The following is a 21,439-nucleotide window of genomic DNA, read 5'->3' on the forward strand; positions in this document are numbered from 1 at the left end:
AGGAGAATGCCGTCGCCGGGATCATGCTCGGAGTACGTCCGTCCGGCTGAAGGGCACAACATTTCACGATGGTGGCAAGCCCCTGCGCGCTTGCCCGCTCTTGGTGCTGGGTACGGCCGAGCTTGACCCCAGATTCGCCTAACCTCCTCAGCGCTGACAAGGGACGCCCCCTGGGAATTGCATGCTGTCGCTGCTGGCGAGCAAGTCAAACATCCGCGAGCGACTTTTATACATGTGTAGTATCCGCGGGACTGACGCCGGCCTACGAAAGGAATATTTCTTTCCTCGGCCCGTTTTAATGGTTGCCGTGATGCGACGGTGCGAGTCATGAACGACCCTCGTCGGTTAGCAAATACGGCCTCCAGCTCGGGAGGCTGAGCAGGAGGTGCAAGTGAACAGGCACAGGACGTGCAATAATTACCATATGCTCTTCGAAAGGGGGAAAGGGCACGCCGCTACATGGCTATAGTAGAGTAGTAGATGAGCTACTGGTTAGCGATGGCATGCTCATGCTTTGCTAAAGCAAAAGGGGTCAACCCGCCGTTCTGTGCCGTGCTAGTGCGAGAGAGTTAACCGCCCACGCAGCAGCAGCAGAAAGGCAATTCGAGGAGCCCGCATCCAATAACCTTGCTGCCATTCCGTGGGAGCCAGACACGTTCTTCGTGGCCACCAGGCAGGAAACCATGACGTCGATGCCACCAAACATGATTTGCGGCCGCCAGACTGGCGATGGCACAGGGCCCATTGCAATCGGCAAGACGCGGTGAGCAGAACATACGTCTTTTCTTCCTCCCTCTCTCCCTGATCGGCTCGATCCGACGTCTCGACTATGCGAAATTCTCCAGGGAGTCCTGGCTAGCCGCCCCCTTCTTGCCTGGGCCGGTCACTTTTTTTGACGTCGGGCCCAGGCTTCTTCATGGCTTCAACGTCCGCGCAGCAGGGATGTTGCGAGGGGAGGGGGAAGGGAATAAGTCAAAACACATATGACGGTATGAATCAGCAATTCGTTCATTCGCGTGCATGGCAAATTCGCTATCGCTTCTGCATGTTGTATGTACAGTAATCCCTATGTAGGCATGCTAATGTCGGCTATGGTGAAATTTGTGGCTAACAAGTGAATCGAACAGCCTAAGTGCGCGCCGGATGCCGCCACAGCCATGCACGGCCTGGCGTGACCCAAGCCGGCCGCTGGCTGGTGGCGCACTTGCGCTCTGGGCTTTGCTGGGCTCACCACTTGATATTGCGGCTAGGCGGCACCGCTTCGGTATCAGAGGACCAGCAGCTAGTCTCTTCGTGGTGAATGGCTTGACGCTGGGCACCGCTCTTTTCACCTATCGGTGTCGTCGCCGTGCTGCTTTGCTGCCGGGGTGGTTCGCCCGTGCTTCTGGCCTTCTACGTGTACTGGACCGCTACAACAGATCCAGTCGCCAGCCATCGAAAGGTGGATGGATGGACGGATGGATGACTTATCAATTCCATCACGATGCGGGCGTAGGAGATGGCATGAACGCAACGTATTCCCTTCGGCGCAAATCAATAAAGACCAAGACGGACAGACTAGTGACGGAGGCAGAAAATGAGGAAGCCGATGGCCGCACCCACTCTTAGGGTTATATCACCTGTCGCTATTCACTGAAATACACAATAAGCAGAATAATACGCCGAGACAGAGAGGCTATATCAAACCGCCTCAATGATTTGATCCCATAAATCGGCAGCGACTACGCCCTTTGGTTTCGCAGGCCGAGAATGCCAAGAAATGTCGCACACACACACACCACAAACGACGGAAGATCCAGTATGCAGAAAGAGGGGGGCCAGTTCAGCGGAAATGGATGTTGTTCTCGGAGGACAGTGGACAGGGGGCCCAGGGAAAGAGGGTCTAACTTGATCCATTGATGGAATAGAGGGTCGAGGTACTAACGCGGTACGTACCTGGCTGGTGCTGTCTGTGATGAGTGTTCTCTCTCTGACTGCCCAGCTCACTCTCACTCGCTCGGTCGGGACCCAAATGCATGGATGGATCATTGGGAAAAAAAAGAAAAAGAACTCGAGGCAGGTACGTACCGCGTCTTGAGCGATGTTGTAGTCCAGTACCTTCCGCTCTGAGAGGAGGAGGAGGAGCAAGAGGCCCATCTGTCGCGACTGTACCAGAAACTACTGGCCGGCCTTAATGTTCGGTTCTACTGTACGACAATTACATACATCTTCTCGCCCCGACCGACGGCGATGGATGGAGGGATGGGCATGGCATGAATTTTATGGATTGGTCAATCGCTCAATTGTGTCGGTCTGCCTGGCCCTGCCTGCCTGCCTGCCCGCCTGCCTGCCTTGCCAGCCCGCTGTAGTAGGTATTTGGGTGCTGCCAGGTAGGTATGGGATGGTAGAACATGGCACGCCTGGAAGTAATCAATTACTCTGGCCTGATTATATTAGTACTACGCCCAAGGTGAAGAGCAAGGGAAACTAGAATCTAGAACCCCATGATCCCAGAACGACGCTTTGCGCCAGCTCATGCGCCGCACCTCAGCGTTGTCCCTCTCTCGCTCGCCGTCTCGCCCTCTGTCGCTCGACTCTGCCTTTCCTCTTTCTGTTCTCGTCCCCATTGACGCGTACCTAGCAGCTCCTCTTCGGCTGGACTTCACCTGTGTACATGAACCCTGTACTTTCTGCTCTGGTCAATCATCTACACCACCCCCACCCGCCTGCTAGAGCCACCCCCTTAGGTTCTCTGCTAAGTACCTGTCTACATGTACCTCCCAATACCACTCTACTTCCATTGACCTTTACCTTACCGGCCTTATCCTTACATCTCCCTCCCCTACCCCCCAGTAAGGATGAAGTCAAGTCAAGCTGCTGCCGCTGCTACTTTGCTACGACCGACATTGCCCACCCGCGATGACAGAAGACGCTCCTCACGCCCATCAGCTGCTCCATACTACTTACTACCCAACTGCTCTGCTGTACTTCCCTACCCAGCTGCCTACAAGTACAAAAGAGGCATGCGACTGTGTCTGCTCGACTAGGTAGCTCCCCACCCGGCTGGTATCATCTTATGTGAAGAGCGTACGGCGTACCCACCCTCCAACCCATCGGCGGTCTCTTAGTGTGCTATATACATTGGCCCTTCATCTAAGCACCTTTGCCTAACTGCCTACCCTCTACTCATATAATCTTTTTGCTCTGGTCGTTTTACCGCTTGTTTTCCCTCGAAGACTCTAATATTCCAATCCTCTCTTGACGCAAGCCGACCTGTGCCGTTCTCACTGGCATCACTCTGTCTCTCGCTTGCATCACTAGTCTTTGGATCCATAGCCATATGTCTATGCCGCATCGAACCTCGACACCACAATCGTTTTCCCACGACATCGACAACGACCACAGCAACTACTACTATTACTATTACCACCACCACCACCACGCTTACTACTCTACAGCCAGCCGCCATCTCCTCTCCCTCCCCCACCCACCTTGGCCCAGCCTGCAGCGCTCAGCAACAACTTAATCAACTCCTACAGCTGCCCACCACGGAGGGATTTATTCGGACCTGGTTGAAACCTTTCCGCATCGTCACCAACTTGCACAGCTACTGGCTATTATTTTGTTGAAGACCTTTCGGTTTCGCTGTCCGTAGACAGTGCATAGCATTCCCACCCCAGATGTTTCGACAAAGGTGAGCATCCCATTTCATCGCTCTGATTTTGACTCTTTGGAAGGCGCACACAAGCCACAACTACAGCCTGGCGATCCGGCACCACCACCACCACCAATCTTTGGGGAAGGTCCGGCCCAGAAAAGGCAACTCTCTTGTTCTTGTAGTTGCGGTGCACCAACGCAAAATGCTGTCGCTTCCGACTGTGCGATCCTGCTTTTGTTTATTTCGGGCAACCGGCGAACTGACTTCTCCCGCGCGTGCTACAGAACAAGTTCACAGAAGCCTGGCGATGAGCTTCTCGCCAACTTCCGACAGCAGTTTCCAGAGGTGTCTGTCCCAGGCCAGGCAACGACTACTGCTGCGCCAGCGCAAGGCACGACCTCGGCCGACCACCCTACACTGCCAGGCGGCCTGCATCATGTGGTAGACGGGTATGTTTTTTCTCTTCTTTTTCCTATGTTCTTCCCAGAGGCGCTTGTTGTCGCGCGGGTGGTTGTTGTTTTTGGCATGGCTGTCGCATTTTGTGTGAGGCGGTGCAGGCACCACCCACGATGTGCGCGACGTGGGGCACTTGACTTGGGGTTTTCGGCCGACGACACATGCATGCACTTTGGGATTCTGGAGCTCCAAAAATCAGCACAAATGAATCGCCAAAGGCAGGCAAATGTCGCAACAACGGAGCTGGAACCTGTCGTCTCATGTTTCGACGCTTCCTTTTTCAACTGTCCAGATTCTATCCCTCTTGGGTCCTGGGGCTGGTGTTCCGCCCAATTTCTACGTAAACTAACTTTAAGTCGCGCTTCACAGCCACGCTCTAGCACATGAAGCCTTTCGAGATCAAGACCCGACTCCGCGGGCGACCGCTGAACAATGGCGTTTTACACCGTCGCTTCTAGATCCCAACTCGTTCTCGTTTGCTACCTTCGCAAACCAACCGCCAGGCTATTATACCCCGACGCCGGGTGGCACCAACACCATCTATCACCCCCAGGCTGGTGACTTGCACACACCTACCCTCGGCCTGGGGATGGGCCTTGGGACTCCGCTGTCCTTGCCCACAAGCGAAGGCGGCATGCACTCGAATGCCGCGCCCATGATGGACATGAGCCAATTCCACCATGGAATCCAACCGCACCAGTTCCAGCCGTTCAACCCCTTTATCCAGCCCGCGCCAGCACAGTCCTCGTTTGCGCCCTCGTCGTTCGTGCATCAGGACACTGGATACGAGACCATGGACCACGATGGATCTCCCCTTGATTCGGATAACCCGGAGGAGCGCATGGGCTCCTTGGATGCAAACTTCCATTCTCAGTCTCCGCCTATGATGGGTTTCCAGCCAAGACACTTTGGCATGCCCATGTCCCATGCGCTTCCGGCATCTGCCGAGAAATTCAGATTCCACGCCACTCTCAATGCTCCTACTGCCATGATTAAACATGCGGATGAGATTCCCGTTACATATCTTAACAAGGGCCAGGCTTACTCGCTGTCGGTGGCGGACACCGCCTCCACGCTTCCCATTGTTCCAGGCACGAGATACAGGACATTTGTGCGCATCTCGTTCGAAGACGAGCAACAGAGGCAGAAGCCCGGCGTCTGCTGGAGCCTCTGGAAGGAGGGGCGCGGCACTAATGAAGCCCACCAACGCGGCGGCAAACTGCAGGCAGTAGAGTACGTCGAGGCTGGTCAGCCGGCAGAGGGAGACGACAAGCGAACCCGGGTGGAGCTGGACACTGCATCCTTTGACGGTTTCTCCGTCGTCTGGACACCAGGCATTAATGGCACCGCGGAATGCAACGTCGCTGTTCGTTTCAACTTCCTCTCGACCGACTTCAGCCACTCAAAGGGTGTGAAGGGTATCCCCGTCCGTCTTTGCGCCAAGACAGTGATGCTAGCTCCCGATGGAACCTCGCCGACATCTGACGCCGACAAGGAGATCTGCTTCTGCAAGGTGAAGCTTTTCCGCGACCACGGTGCGGAACGGAAGCTTTCGAACGATGTTGCCCATGTCAAGAAGAGCATTGATAAGATGAAGCAGCAAATTGCGCAGGCAGAAAGCGGTATGAAGGACTTCGGCAAGAGAAAGCGTGGCGGTGCATCCCAAGCAAAGGCTCAAGACCCTCAACGCCCAGGCAAGGCCCCGAAGCACAAGCGAACATGGTCAATGTCCTCGACGAGCTCAGCAGGCGGTGGAGGTGGCGGTCGACCACCGCTTGAAGAAGACCTTCACTTCAAGCTTCAGACACTACAGGACATGTTTACCAGCACGCGGCCCGTCAGCGTCCTTTACCTGCGCGGAGAGGAGACGGATGACCCAGATCTCCACCCGGTGAGCCTTGCTGGGGAGCCAACGGATCTCACCAAGGTCGAGTCGAAGGACAGCTGGCAGGTCAGAAGCGGAAGGAGCTCGGCGGCCAACTCCTTACTTGTGTCGCCTTCCCCAAGCTCCATGTCGCTCCAATCGCAAGCTTCTGTCGCCGGGGCTCCTGCAGCATGGAACGATTTCCAAGGGACAGGGTCTCGATCGCCCGGAAGACGGATGTCCGACCAGCCCACCAAGGTCAGCAAGGTCGACCAATCCGGAAACCTCAACGGCTGGATCGAGGCGCTTGGAGTGGACCCTACTTACAAGGCGCCCCCGGAGCGACAGGTCAAGCCGGTTGCTTGCTTCTACGTGGCACGAACTGATGCTTCGAATGGCAACCAAAAAACCCTCCACCGAGCGGTATACCTTTCGAAGAGAACGCTGGAAGATTTCGTTGCCCGGGTTGCGGCGAAGTGGGAGTTTGATGCCAGCAAGGTTGTCCGAGTCGTCCACGTTCTGGGCAGTGGATTGCCGATCGAAGTTGACGACGATGTTATTCGCGAAATGACTGAGGGGCAAGACATGGTTCTGGGCGTTGCTGAAGTAGAAGCAAGCGTTCCCCAGCCGAAACGAGAGTGGGAGATGGCCGTCGACAGCGCCGACGAAGGCGAGACCTCGTCGACCCACAGCGTACTACGCACGACACAAGGCTACGAACTACGACTTACATTCTAATACCCGGCGGTCACGACACAACGACATATAGAAATTTTTGTGGGAGGGAAACCTCGCATTACGGCAACGATTTATATTTTGCTCGGGTGAGCATATAAAAGGATCGCACGCGATGACGCAACGGGTGGGCGTTTTTGCTTTGACAGCATTGGGCGTTGAGGACATTTTCTAAAGATACCACTCCCTTTCATGGGCAGCTTTTTCGATACGCTTCTTGAATTCAGCCGACTTTCCGGCTATCCTTATTGGGTTACTATTAGAATGAAGTGGTTATTGGATGGAGATGAACGCTGCCGCGACACTCCTTGGAGCACATACCCCCGGTCTGTACGGATGGATGGTGGTTCGACTGGACTTGAGAGAGAGGTTGACACGCCGAACCTGTTGGGAAGCATGCACGCCAGATGCGCTTCCCGCGAGTATGATTTGATACATATGGACCCCGTGCTGGGTCAAATTATCTACTTCGGTACCAATATTTTACTATACTAGTTTTAACAACCTAATATCTGTTCCAGCATCTTTATTACAATGTGACAGCAATGCGAAGGGGTAGGATGAGGGACGAGGGCGGCACAGGGGGGCATCGGGAATGCCCCTGCAGCCCTGCCATTTCTGCAGCCCTCTGGCCAGGGCGGGTTGATCAGCACGTCGTCCGGGGAGCAAAGGCAGGCGCTGTAGAAACGAGATGGGTCGTGCTGCTGCTTGGCTCCCATGGCATTTGCGCTCAATTGCATGGAACATGGGATGCATGGGCTTTGGGTTGGGTTGTGTGCTGGAGGGAGGGAGGGCACGCTAATCTAACGGGATTATTACCCGAGCCGCCCAACTTGACTCGATCCAGGTCACAGGGCCGGAGATGAGAGGGAGAGCAATGGGCAGCAACACAAGCCATTCGCATCAATATCATCATCCAGTCTATTCTGATGGAAGGCAACAACACAACTCCACGACACACTTGCGTTCTCCGTGTCAATCTCGGTTCGAGCTGGCGTCATCAAGACGGCTTTCTGACTGCCAGAGAGTCACTTCCGGAGCTAGCCCGAGCAAATCACACACCCACATACAGCCCTGCTTCTGATCAGTCAGTTCCGTTCGGAAATGGCAAGGACATGGAGAGGGAGCTTATTGAATCGGTCGCAATATTATTACGGCTGCTATGTGCACATGTCTGTCTGTTCTGCATGGCGGGACCGTGCAGCCGTCAAGATGGTTTGTTAGGATTATGTCGTTTAAGGAGGTAATAGGTACAGTGCAAGTAAGTAGGTACATGCACCCCCCATCGGCTACTAGTTTAGCGCCCAATGCCCTTCTAGAAGCGACGATGGGGGGTTCCATTGTCGTCATGGCGCTGATCGAGATATTGAGAGGGCATCGAAGTTTTGATGTTTTGCTATTTTACTATTTTACCTGGGTTATTTATTGCAAGGAGTGGATGGATTGATTGATGGGTAGTGGTGGGCATTTGTGTGCTGTGGTGCCGAGCTGTGCGTGCCTACAATGCTGGCTATGGACCGTTTGACCCCTTCAAACGTCCTCAATCAGCAGCTGCAGAGCGCAATCCCCCGAATTGGGAATTATAGCAGAACTCTAATTAGGATTGAGTAACAGGGGTTGGGGAGAGTTTACTACTGGGCTGTCGGAAAAGGTGGATTTCCCCGTTACTGTTACCGGTTAGGCGCTCGTCGATGGAGAGAGGGCAGAGGGCAGAGGGCAGAGGGCAAAGGGCGGAGGGGGGTGTGCTGGAAGAGCGCTAAGAGGCTACAGCCAGTAGGTACTTACCGGACCACTAATTCCTTACTAATAACACAGCGAGAGAGGGCCTAGAAACTGATGCCCGCCCGTGGAACGGACGACGGCGGATAACACGCAAGCCCCAACCAAAAGTGGCTGACCCCCTCTTGCAGATACTGATGATATTGTGCAGCAGACAGCAGTTGACATCCATGACAGCAAGCAAGTAGGAGAGGAGGCTCCTTGCCGGCAGGCCACACGAACTTGACAGGAGGACGCGTCTGTAACTGCAATCTGACAAGACGAAAACGATATCGATTGGTGCAAGCCCTCTCGGCCAATTTCCTGTGGCTTGTACGCCACGGCGCTCTATCCGTGAATGAGAGCAGCGCTCTATCTTATCATACATCATACCTCATATCCCAGAGACTGGTTGTGCTACCTGCCTGCCTGCCTGCCTGCCTGCCTGCCCCTCTCCTTGCATCCGGAACTTGGCCGTCCGCACCAGCCACGCAGCAGACGCAGACACGTCCTTTGTATTGCATGCAGAGAATGATATATACCCAGGTCTACGGAGTACGGTACTCAGCTTACACATTGCTGACACGCGATACGGCCTCAGCTGCCTTGTAGCCTGTTACCTCTACTCTCCACCTGTCGTCTCTGGCTTGTCTGGATGGACGGCTGCTGTGACGAGAAACTTCAAACATTTCGGGATCTCATGTAATGAATGAATGTACTCCGTACCTATATGGCTGTCTGTTCTTCTTCTGCGCCCTCGCTCTATTCAAACCCCATCCCTGCCATATCGCGAAGAGTTCGAAACCGCCGCGCTGCTGTTTTCGCTGTTTCTCCTTCTCTCCAATAAGATCGGTACATAATCAAACCGACTTTTTTTCCTCATACAAAACAGAACAACTCCTAGGGCCCAGGCAAGCCAGGGGTGGTTGTGTTCTGAAATCACGCATGAACCGTAAGAATCGAAGAAGCAAAGAAAGACCGGCAACCCGGTCCAATTACGCAAATAAGGGCTGTTTCACACTTCGGCCCAGGCCTTGGCCGGGGGTGTGTGGTAGTGTGTGGTAGGCACCACCACGCGAAGGGCTTGTAAGTAATCCGCGCAACCGCACCACACCGCATCGCATCGCATCGACTGAGCGTGTGTCCAGTAATCAAATATGCTTTGCTGCTGCTGCGCGCACCGGTAGAGACGGATAAGAGAGGAGAGCGGCAACATAACGTGGTATCCAGGGTTATATGGGTTATATCAAAGAGGAAAAAAAGAACAACTCACCAGCGTCACAGGCCTAGAATTGCATTTTACTCCATGTGACCCGATTCGAGGTGGTATTCCACTGCTTCGAATCGACAGACAATGTTACCACGGGCTTCCGTTTCTGAACCAGAGTCTGTCGAGGTCTAGGTCTCGCCAAGGTCACACGCGCACGCACGCACGGCAACGAACGGCAACAGCAACAGCAACAGCCACAGTACCAGAAGCCTTGCAAGTACGTCTGGTCCCAGCAGCAGCAGCGAAAGCGCACGTTTTTCGTATTCTCACACCCCCCTCCCATCCCAGGTCCCGGTTACCCCGCCGCCTAGGGACAATCCTCGTCCCATTTCCCCTACCAATGAACCTCGTTTCTCTCATTCGCGAGAAGTGCCCGGTGCCGTCCGGCCGAGAAACGAGCCAGGAGTAGATGGAGGGTAGGGGACAGATGGTGCTGGAGCAACTGGATGGGTGGGCAAAGGGGGAAATGAGAGACAGAGAGAGAAAAAGAAGGTCAAGCCACAGCGATCGAGCCAATCCCGTTGCTGGCATCGTCGATTCGGGCTCCGCGTGCACCGCCCTCCTTCTAGCCCGCCGAAGACTGTGGCATGGCACTTGTGGCGAGTGGCTTGCGCGTTCGTGCATATCTCGGCTCGGAATGCAGAGCAGCACAAAACCCTGTGGCTAAACGGCACCGGCGCACCAAGGCTCGACTCCATGACACTACGGAGCAAGGTACTACTACTGATGGAATCCATTCATCAGTCGATTTTCGAACGCCTAGAAGGAACCAATCGAGAACCCTGACTCCCAACTAATCCCTTCTCTCGAGGAGGAAGTAGACAGAAGCACAAAGCTACTTACATCCAGAAGTCGACGATACTTCAGTTGCTCATCCCAAGTCCTAGGTACATTTGCGTGGCTGAGCAGTCCTATCTGCTGCTGCAGAGCAGAGGGCTACCTGCAGGAACTGTAGATCTTCCTTTGATACGATATCGCGTTTTCCCCAATCAAGGGGTGAAAGATGCCCTTCCTACCATCTAACTGACACCTGCTGCTATGGACTACATACGCCTGTACCCAGCAGGAAACAGCAGCACGACACAGCAGGTGAGGCCCGCGACTACAAGTTACTCACCGGTCTTCCCGCCTCCCCCGGTTTGTTCATTTTAAATAATCTTCTAGGGTTGGCGTTGCGAGAGCCTGCCATCTGCTAGCGCCCGAAGGTGCGAAGAAGGAACGGGAGCGCATTCTGCGGAGTGGGAAGAAAGCAAAGAAGAAAAAAACAGGCGTGTTCGCTAAGGTGCGCTAGAGTCTTTAGGCGCTCCAGAAGGCCTAGCCTGCTAGCTTACCTTCCCAACGGCGCTGTGGTAGCGTCCAGTGCTCTTTGTCCCAGCGATCAGTCAGCCCTTCGCTAGGTGCTACAGTAGGTAAGGTGTAAGTATGTACCTATTCTCTAGGGGCCCATCTCCTTCCGCTAACAGTTCCAACCGGCGTCTGATTATTTGCAACTCAGCGCTGCTGCCCGCTTCTATTTCCATCTCTCCCTTAGGCTACTTACTTTATCAAAAAACCCCTATGCAGCAGCGTGCGCGCGCATATTATGGGCACGCACCTGCAGCCGAATTGCTTTTTCTACTCCTCTTTTGCATTTTCACGAGTCGTTTTATATTGGCCCTATGCAGGAATGATTCGAACACGTTCGCAATATCCGTGACGGGCAGCCACGCGCGGGACACAAAGTGTTGACGAACACGTTTGCCAGGATGGGATGTGCAACGCATGAAATGGTAAGATGGGGTTGCAAGCTCACCAAATGTACCGGCTTTAGGGGGCAGGGCTGTTCGTCTGGTACCCTGAGTCGCTAAGGTTATTGCCTGAGTGTGCATCTCCAGCCTAACTTTGATCCCCTGGTCCCATGTGCGCGCACTGAAGCGGCACGAAAGTACTTACTGGGCAGAACTGGCCTGCATGACCTCGACTGCGGCATGTGTGCGCTCTGGTAGGGCGTCGAGGGTTGCTGCTGCAATTAGCCTTGGCGCCGCTGCAGCTGCAGAGCTAGAAACACCGCTGGAGAGAGTTGCGCTGATTAGCAATTAGGGTCCGTTACAGCGCGTCGTCTCCCTTCAAGGCGCCTTGTTAGGTACATGAGGTCCCTTGCTGCGTGCATCATGCAAGCGTGACGCGCTGCAGCGGCTGGTCATGGGGGTGTGTAGTGGGCAACTGATCGATTTATTCAGTGCTAGAAGCCTCCCTCGAAGAAAGATAAAATCGCCGATTAAGCCACCGCAAGTACAGGTACTTCAAGCACGAAAAGCAGGGGTCCGGGGGTCACTCGCCACAATTACCACCACTTTCGACGGCTTCGTTTATTGCGACTGAACCAGGCTCGGGAGGCTTGACCCTCCGTCCGTAGCGTCCAGCGTGCGGTCGCAAGATGGGAACCCCCGCGTATTGGCCCCCGAAGTGGAAGACATCGGTGCCGATCACTTCGGCCGCCCTAACGCTTTGAGAGACAGGCGCACAGCCCGTTGCTCGTCTCTCGTCCACTAGACGCCCCAAACTGCCGGGGCCTGTGGTTAGCTGGCAGCGCTCTATGTAAGTGCTAGGGCAAGTGGAAAGCCTATAGCAATAGGCCCTGGGCCCAGGCGAGGCGCAGTTCACGCCGGTCGCTTGCAGAAGAAAAAGACTGCTTGTCAGAAGGGTGACTGACGTGGTTTCAAAACATATTCGCCTCAATGATGCCAGGACGGCTGCGATGGCGACAATCTAGAACGTCGGTTGGAAAGAGGCCTCCCTCCTCCTATTACTCCTCCCCCTTGGAGAGACCCGGCTCGGGAGATGATGAGTTGGCGTGCAGAGGGCCTACGTCGACGACTGACTCACTGAGGCTCGAAACCCAATCATGACCGGGAGCGCGGGCGGCGGGACTTTGCTGGTCAGCTGGTCCGGGGTTGGTGTTTGCGTCTTTTGTGCGACAAGACAGGGCGGTAGTTACAGCATGGACAACACGCGACCGACATTGAGTTTTGGGGGGACGTACCAGCGGCCGAAACCTTACACTAACTACCTGTTTCAATCCCGAACTGTGGCTCGCTCTCGTACGCGAGCCACACATTATTCAGCACTCGCCACTCGGCCACACTTTCTCGTCGGCTGGAGGCTGCTCTTTTGAGTAACTCTGCGTCGTTGCCTCGTCGTCCAATGGTGGTGGAACGAATAGCCTTCATCGGTACGACGCTCAGGGTCCCGGGTTCCTCCCCTTCACCACAGATGCACTGAGGAAGGGGGGCCGGCAGGCAGGTTCTACATTAGTGCCACACTTTTACCAACACGCCCCGGGTAGGGATGCGGTGGGAGTTGCGCTGATGTACCCGCGCTCTTGTTGTCTTGTACAGTCTATATTTGGGATGATGGATGATACGCTGGGGAATGGGACGGGATGGGATGGGATACTAGCCACACAAGGCGGGGTGACGAGGGGGGACGGCGGCGTACAGCAGCATGTCAGATGTCATCAGAAGCGAGGCTTGAACGCGGGACGGAAGGAGGATCTTTGCTGCTTGAGGTTATCAGCAATTCGCCACGGAGGGGAGGGGGTAAGGGAGGGATAGAGACGGAAAGCCACAGTGACTTTCGGGAGCGGGAAACTGAGGCGGCGATGGCCAATGAAGGGCCGTGACCCCCGTCGAAATTGCCGTATGCGGCAACCTCCAGAGCCATCCGCCACAGGTGCCCATGTATTTTGTTTGGGGGGAGGGCTGGAGCTTGACTAGCCAAAACTCTACCGATGCCGCCATGTAACTTTGGGGAGGACGATCAATGCTACGGCGTATGTATGGGTATGTAGTCATCAACGCAAGCGACAAGTGTGGCTAGGTAAAAGCAGCCAGCCAAGCGAAAAAAAGTTCAAGAGGTTTATCATTCTCCCAATGAGGGAGGAGCACCGACTCGGACTTGGCCACCGAGAGATGCGTCGTCGTCTTCCTTCACCACTATTCCCAGACCAACTACCGCTGTTCGGCAAGACGGCCGGCGCGGATCGTCGCTTCGAGGCCAGGCCGATGCCGTCAGGCATGATGGGCGGATGCGTCAAGGATTATGTAGCAGGCCATATTAGTATCAATATCTTCAGCCCATTGGGCATAGGCGAGATTGCGAATGGGGGGATTCAAAGAAAAGGCCACGCTGCTGTCGGTCTACTGTATCTACCACGAGCCACTTTGCTGTGTAGCACGGAGGGGTGAGAGAAGAAGAAAAAAAGGTGAGGAAAAGAGGAGGTGGTGATCGGCAGAAGCTGCAAGTGACGCAAGAATGGCGGTGCGGGCCACGGAGATGGGGTGGAAGAAGGTTGCTGAACCACAGCTCCAGGAGATCGGCATTCGCGATGCCCACTTTCGGAACAAGAGGAGGTGTTCGGCACGGTCTAACCGTCTCGGGAGGCAAGGGGCGGGTTTTTTTTATATACTTACATGTATAATGTGGGAATGCGAAAGGGATATTTTTCTGCCGCTGCTGAGATGATCTGCGACTAATCAACTTACTCTCCGAGCCTACATGCAGCACTTGGCCAAACAAGTGATACTCCGTCCATGGCCATGCTACTATTTTCAGCTTCACCCTACTTGCGTACGTACGTGCGTACGTATGTACTGCCCGCTTTCCTTCCTCATCTGCATGCGGAACATTCAACCCTATCGCCTATGGATTGTCGGCAATAAAAACAATGATTTAATCTTGGAATTCTTTGGCAGTTGCAGCTGGTGGATCCCAGATGCGTGTGCTCTGCGCGTGTGTTTGCTCCAGCAACGCGAGAACGGAAATCGTTAGTCATGACGACGTGGTTCGGCGTTTCATCCAAAGTGGTTTGCGTGCCCCCCAATTATGCTTTTTCTTTCCTTTTTCAGCTGCTTGTGTGTGTGTGCTGTCATTTGCGTGTCAGTCGTTTCTTTTTCTGGTCTTTCGGTCTGTACCTAGATTTGATATTGACAGCTCGGGCTCCGCTTTGGATGTTCAAGAGGGTAGGGTAGGCAAAAAAAAAAATGTCGTGACGTCATGTGGCCGCCCGGGCGCTTGTGTGACAACGCCCAGGTGGGGGGCCGGTGTATCTGTCTGTAGGACTGGCCCTTGTCGAAACTTGGTGAACTGTCAATCAAGTCCATTCACATCGAATGGTACACGTGCGTAGGTGAGCAGCCACGAAGATCAGAAAAGTCAATTAACCTAGAGATAACCGGGCTGAGGTGGAACGTGACTGATTGATTGACTGAATCTGAACCGAACCTTGCATCCGATCCGACGCGGCCAGGCGGCTTCTGACGGTTTAACCTGCCACTGACTGCGACGTTGCAGTCGCAAAACATGATGCGCGAGCTGATCAGCTCCCGCCGTGGACCGTCCGTGTCTGTTTTTGGAAACAACTTTGGACGTGTGTAGGAAGATCCTGATGCGCAAGATCGGTGCCAACTGTAAGCAGAATTCAATTGCATTCGTTATGATTATGACCATCCAGTGAATCACGGCTATCATATCTCATCGCTCAAGATGCATCTGCTTCTGTGGTTCTGTCGGAGATTCCGCAAGTGGCCCGCGCATGCCCCCCCCTTGTGCGAGTGGCTTTCCGTTTCGACCCAGCCCTAGAAAATAACCCCTATCGACATAGACCATGTAAATGAATGGCAGAGAGTTCGGACTATTTATGAATTTATATATCAGCACAGTTTTCGTGGGGGTCAAAAAGTCAATATACGAGCTACCCCTATTCCAAGAGGCGTCCGGGGAAACGGGGCAGTGGTATACGAGGTCAAATAGGGGTAGCTCGTATATCCTGTATGACCCCGAAATATTTTGTTCTTTTCAAGTCTGACTAAGGCTGTCTGATAAGCTGGTTAGGATGACGGCAATGAGGCAGCGAGATTTCCTGGGGTATTGTAGTTATTTTCGTAGCTGTCTTGCGTTGGATGACGGTCGTCAACGTACTAGAACATATGCCCATCGAAGGCTCTATTCACAGCGAATCTAAATTTTTATGTGCCCAACTATTCAATCAATACGACGGATCAAACTATACGCATGCTTTGCTCGTGGCTTGAGCACACTGCATCTCACTGCTCTCCTTGTCCAGAACGCTTGATAAAAGGGGTTGCTCTGCCGGTCCACACCAGTAGGTATTGAGGTTGAACATGTGATGAGGTACATGACCTTCTTCACTCAAAGCAAACATCAAGAGCATCATATGATTGCATCACGTGCTGAGAATACAAGTTCGGCGCGGTTAACGACCCTGATGGATAATGTGGTGCCACATAACTCAGGGATAAACGGCATGCCTACACATCCACTTACACTCGCCAGGTTCCAGCGAGACCTTGTTGCCGTATTCGACATGTATCTCAGGCTCAACATTTCTACCACGTCTAGCGCGGTTCTTATTGGTGATATAGCGAAACAGCGCATCCTCTACACTCTGTGTGGCTTGTTTTCCCGTGGAGACATACCTGGATTTCTCGCCACCAAAATGAAGCGACAACCTACTATGTGAAACGACTGAATCTCAGGTCGTACTACAAGGAGAGTGTACCAAGGTGTTTATATAAAAGTCACCTCTCAGGTATAGTGAGAAGAGCTATTGATAAGGCCTACTGTGCGTTACTTTTCGTTTTTCTTTTTCCCTCTCTGAGTGTTATTAGGTTGATCAGCCTCCCCAAGAGTGATTCTGCGTTGTAGTGGATGCACCGGCGCGATGGAAGGGCGTGTGCATCTAAAATTACGTCGACGACTCAAGAGGGGGACTGAATATAAATACAGAGCATGGGGGAAAAAGGCCCTGAGAACCGAATTGAACTCACTCGGCGGAAGTTTGCTGAAAACATAAGGAGACGTCCTGGGGTATTCATTTGGAGGTCTTTGCCGAAACCTGTCGCTCGTGGAGTTACGGCGATAGCCGCGCCCAATCCTCTCTATTTCACATGTGACCGTGACCGAGTACACCAGCTCAAAGCTCGAGGTCTTGTCCGTATTCAAGAGGCCTTCCAGGAGGCGTATGGCCTTCGTAGACAAAAGAACCCGGCTCGTATAGTGAAATACAGCCGGCCAGTTCCCTGATACTACAAACTGAGATCGAAACTCGCCAGCTTCGATGGTATCGTCTTTCGCCATCTCTGTGCAGCAACAGCACTTGGGGCTCATCTCTTTTAGCTTCCTCGTCATCTGATGCTTAGATGAGGGGCCAAGTTGGGCGTAATCTATGGGTAAAGTAGATCCGTCAACGGACCATGGGCTCGAAGCCTAAGTAACGGGAACCAAAGCCGGTGGAAAGTTGGAAAGACCGAGTCGAATCATAGATTAGCTAGAAATGAACATACGACTGGTCTCACAGTGGTGCGTTGAGCTGTAATGTTCCTTACCGGGTGTATTTAACAACCTGCGAGCAGGCAGAAAGGTTAAGATGCAAGAGGCTGGTGGAAAGTTAGTGAAAGAACGAAGCCTTCTACAGTCGGTACTTCGCGATCACAGGGGAAGGTTCGAAGCTTGGTCAATTGAAGTTTGCAGCATTTGTTTGGTGCTGGGCAGGAGTCTACGGCGAATGACGGTTGTTGTAAGCAGAGCGAGTATTCATCATTGCACACTCTATGCAGCCAAGTTCTTGTTGATAACTATATATATCAACCCTCCGCATATGGTGTCAAATAAATACCACCTCTCCCCAGCCCGTCACGTACCCATTAGGCACCAGAGTACATGGCCGCCTCGGCGCAAAAATGATTTTCTTATTAGGATGAATGATCACTACACCCATCGATCGGTCTCCTCCTAGTATTGGCACACAGAGGAGCCCCAGAAAGGGAAGAAACGTCGTACGCTGGATAACTCCATGTACCGTCCATGTCGTGATGCTGAGAATGCGGCCCTTGCTGATGCCGAGCTCAACCGACTGGTCCGGCACATGCGCTTCCGGACTTTCAGAACTGGGCCTGCGAAGGGGTTTCACAGCATTCTCAGAATAATCCCCTGTTCGTGAAAGGGAAATGGACATCCCGTAGGTTAGATCACGATGTTTTGTCACCCACTGACAATTGTGGACAGGAAGATCCTTTACGAGAAAAAATCAAGGAGACGATCGTGCAATTATATCGTTTTTGCTGAATTGGATATCGGATTGCGGCATAATCGTTTCGGGCATCCTCCCCGAAACCGAGCATCTTGCTCGCAGCGCCAAGCATGCAGGAAGAGCCTCCCTTGGGCTTGGCACGCTCGGCAAGGGAATTCGGCGACGCAGTATCGAGGGTTTCCAGCCGAGAATCTCCCTTTCCGAGGAGTAAACAGCACAATGAGAGGAAAAGAACTGATAAATCGCCATCAATTGGACGAGTCTTGCCGGAATGGCATGTGACCACACGATGCGGTTGGTATTGTTCTGCCCGTTCTGTCAAAAAGCTGCAACGTGGTTCCTGCTGACAGGGTAGATCCACCAAAAAGACATCGTGATGCCAATCTGACTCCCGAAGATGCGGAATGACCCAGCCGGTCAAACCGGGCCGCCGCTCCTTTAGCCTGAAGTCCGGCTCCGAAAACCACGAGAAGATGGAACGACATTTGATCAATTCCCTCTTTTTTATAATCCCCTTTTTCTTGGGACCCTCCATTCATTATTAGCTCCCCCTTTCATATTATCCAAGCCGCGATTCAGAATACTGACCCGAGTCATTAACATCGCGCAAGTCTCTCGCCCACGCCATCGTCCCCGAATCTAGACGAGCATCACTGGAAGTCCACCACCCCGCGTTGCCGCCGCCGTTGCCGTGAGTGGCTCAAACCCGCAAACAGCCATGGCGCCCCCTCTGCTAGGCCCGACCGAGGACGGGAGCCGGTACGAGCTGTACAGCCCGACGGCGCTGCCGAAGGCGGGCGGCTTCCTGTGGAACCAGCGGATGATGGTCCAGATGACGTGCCGGGGCTACGCCGTGGCCCAGTTCATGCAGCCCGAGCCGGCCAAGTACGCGCACGCGCCCAACCTCGAGGCCCGGACCTTCATGCAGCCCGAGCAGGCCTACTACGCGCACCACCCGGGCCGCTTCGTCTACGTCAAGGACGAGGAGAGCGGCGACCTGTTCTCGGCCCCCTACGAGCCCGTGCGCGCGCCCCTGGACGACTTCGTCTTCTCCGTCGGCAAGGCCGACCTCGCCTGGAAGGCCGAGTGCCGCGGCCTCCGCGTCGAGATGGCGCTGGTGATCCCCACGCACGACGTCGCCGAGCTCTGGCGCGTGCGCGTCGTCAACACGTCGGGCCGGCCGCGCCGGGTTAGTGTGTACCCCTACTTCACCATCGGCTACATGTCGTGGATGAACCAGGGCGCCGTCTACCGCGAGGACCTGGGCGGCATCGTGGGCACGAGCATCACGCCCTACCAGAAGGCGCCCGACTACTTCAAGAACAAGCTGCTCAAGGACAAGACGTACTTGCTGTGCGAGACGCCGCCCGACGCCTGGGAGGCGATGCAGGAGGCCTTTGAGGGCGAGGGCGGCCTGCACAACCCCAGCGCGATCCAGGAGCCGCTGCTCCAGAAGAGCGACGCCCTGTACGAGACGCCCGCAGCCGCAGTCCAATACCAGGGCGTGGAGCTGGCTCCCGACGAGCAGAAGGAGTACCGGTTCCTCTTCGGCCCCGCGCTCGACGACGCCGAGATCCGGGCCATGAAGGCCAAGTACCTGAGCGCCGCGGGGTTCGCCCAGACGGCGGCCGACTACGCCGCCTACATCGAGGCCGGCAGCGGGTGCCTGCGCGTCGTGACGCCCGACGCGCAGCTCGACAACCTCGTGAACCACTGGCTGCCGCGGCAGGGCTACTACCACGGCGACGTGAACCGGCTGACGACGGACCCGCAGACGCGCAACTACCTGCAGGACAACATGGGCATGAGCTACATCCGGCCCGGCGTGGCGCGCCAGGCCTTCGTGACGGCCCTATCTCAACAAGAAAAGTCGGGCGCCATGCCCGACGGCATCATCCTCGTCGAGGGCGCCGAGCTCAAGTACATCAACCAGGTCCCGCACACGGACCACTGTGTCTGGCTGCCCGTCGCCCTCGAGATCTATCTGGCCGAGACGGGCGACTGGGCCCTGCTCGACGAACCTATTCGCGACGGGCACGGGGACACGTACACGGCCTTCGAGCGCTTCTCGCGCGCCATGGACTGGCTGCTCTCGGACGCCGCGCGCGACGAGCGGGGGCTGCACTACATCGCGCAGGGCGACTGGTGCGACCCGATGAACATGGCGGGCTGGAAGGGCAAGGGCGTCTCCGGCTGGCTGACGGTCGCGACCGGCTACGCTCTGAACCTCTGGGCCGACGTCTGCGCGCAGCACCGCCCCGCCGTCCCGGCCCTCGCCCAACGCTACCGCGACGGCGCCTGGGACGTGAACCGGGCCGCGAACGCGCACTTCTGGGACGGCGCCTGGTTCGCGCGCGGCATCACCGACGACGGCGTCACGTTCGGCGTGCGGGACGACCCGGAGGGTCGGCTCTGGCTCAACCCGCAGGCGTGGGCGCTGCTGGGCGGGGCCGCGGAGACGCGCGAGCAGCGGCGCGCCATGATGGAGCAGGTCGAGGCGCAGCTGGGCACGCCGTACGGCCTCGTCATGTTCGCGCCGCCCTACACGGCCATGCGCGAGGACGTCGGGCGCGTGACGCAGAAGTACCCGGGCCAGGGCGAGAACGGGTCCGTCTACAACCACGCGGCCGTGTTCTACATCTACAGCCTGTACGCGCTGGGCGAGCGTTTCGATACCACCGCCGACAGCAACAGCAGCGACACGGCCAGCACGAAAGAGGAAAAGCAGGAGATCGCCGACCGGGCGTACCGCTACCTCCGCCAGATGATCCCCGGCCCCGACGAGGCCGACTACCGCCAGCGCGGCCAGCTGCCCGTCTACATCCCCAACTACTACCGGGGCGGGTGGCGGACGCAGCCGCGGACGGCGGGGCGGTCGAGCCAGCTCTTCAACACGGGGACCGTGTCGTGGGTGTACCGGTGCTTCATCGAGGGCCTCTGCGGCCTGCGCGGCGAGCCCGACGGCCTGCGGATCCGCCCGCAGCTGCCCTCGCACTGGGACCATGTCACGGTCGAGCGCAGGTTCCGCGGCGCCGTCTTCCACGTCGAGATCCGCCGGTCGCCCGACGCCCGGGAGGTCACGGTCGAGTACGAGGGGAAGGTTTTGCCCGAGGCCAGGTTCACCGGCATTGAGGCGGGTAAGACGTATCAGCTGTCTGTGACTGTGCCGTAGGAGGCGAGTGAGCTGGAGTGACTGGAGTGTTGTAAATTGTTTCGTTAGATGAATGTATCGCCGTATATATTTCCAAGTTGTCCTCGAACTAGAGTTCCATAGATTGAACGCCCATTTAGTTGGGTCCCAACACTCCTTGACCAGGCTCTGGCTCATGTCTGAATTCAATGTCACCAACAAATTGATCATAGGAGGATTCATCGGGGTCTAGGTAGGTATATAGATTAGCATTGAATGTCTCCCTAATGCAATACTAAGCCGCCCCTTGAGCGCCTAATGATTACGAGTCCCCTAGCTGCCCCTGTGAGCATGAACTAGCAAAGGGGCAAATGCAATCGCCGTATCGTATACAGGATCCATACCACACACACCCAATACTCGACCACGCATCATTCTAGTCTCCAACTTGAGTGACCTGTCGCAACCCCCGGGCACATGTTCCTGAAGTATACAAGACC

At 55.2% G+C, this 21,439-nt stretch overlaps 3 protein-coding genes across 3 annotated transcripts; all 3 read left to right on the forward strand.

Moving 5' to 3' along the window:
• Window positions 1–683: 683 nt before the first annotated feature.
• Window positions 684–1,608, forward strand: PG997_002775 (uncharacterized protein; the record flags this gene model as incomplete). Its single annotated transcript, XM_066807090.1, has 2 exons — window positions 684–763; window positions 1,128–1,608. 2 exons carry the CDS (start codon window positions 684–686, stop codon window positions 1,606–1,608), a joined length of 561 nt encoding a protein of 186 aa, XP_066670708.1.
• A 2,051-nt stretch (window positions 1,609–3,659) lies between these two features.
• On the forward strand, window positions 3,660–6,695 carry PG997_002776 (uncharacterized protein; the record flags this gene model as incomplete). The annotated part of the gene is made up of 3 exons (XM_066807091.1): window positions 3,660–3,673; window positions 3,922–4,086; window positions 4,463–6,695. The coding sequence occupies 3 exons, from the start codon at window positions 3,660–3,662 to the stop codon at window positions 6,693–6,695; spliced, it is 2,412 nt and encodes an 803-aa protein (XP_066670709.1).
• Window positions 6,696–18,527: 11,832 nt separating this feature from the next.
• PG997_002777 (glycoside hydrolase family 94 protein) lies at window positions 18,528–20,981 on the forward strand (the record flags this gene model as incomplete). The annotated part of the gene is made up of 1 exon (XM_066807092.1): window positions 18,528–20,981. The coding sequence occupies one exon, from the start codon at window positions 18,528–18,530 to the stop codon at window positions 20,979–20,981; it is 2,454 nt and encodes an 817-aa protein (XP_066670710.1).
• Between the last annotated feature and the right edge of the window lie 458 nt (window positions 20,982–21,439).

Source organism: Apiospora hydei (assembly GCF_038363865.1).
Source record: "Apiospora hydei strain CBS 114990 chromosome Unknown utg000004l_segment0_segment0, whole genome shotgun sequence".
Lineage (NCBI taxonomy): Eukaryota > Fungi > Ascomycota > Sordariomycetes > Amphisphaeriales > Apiosporaceae > Apiospora > Apiospora hydei.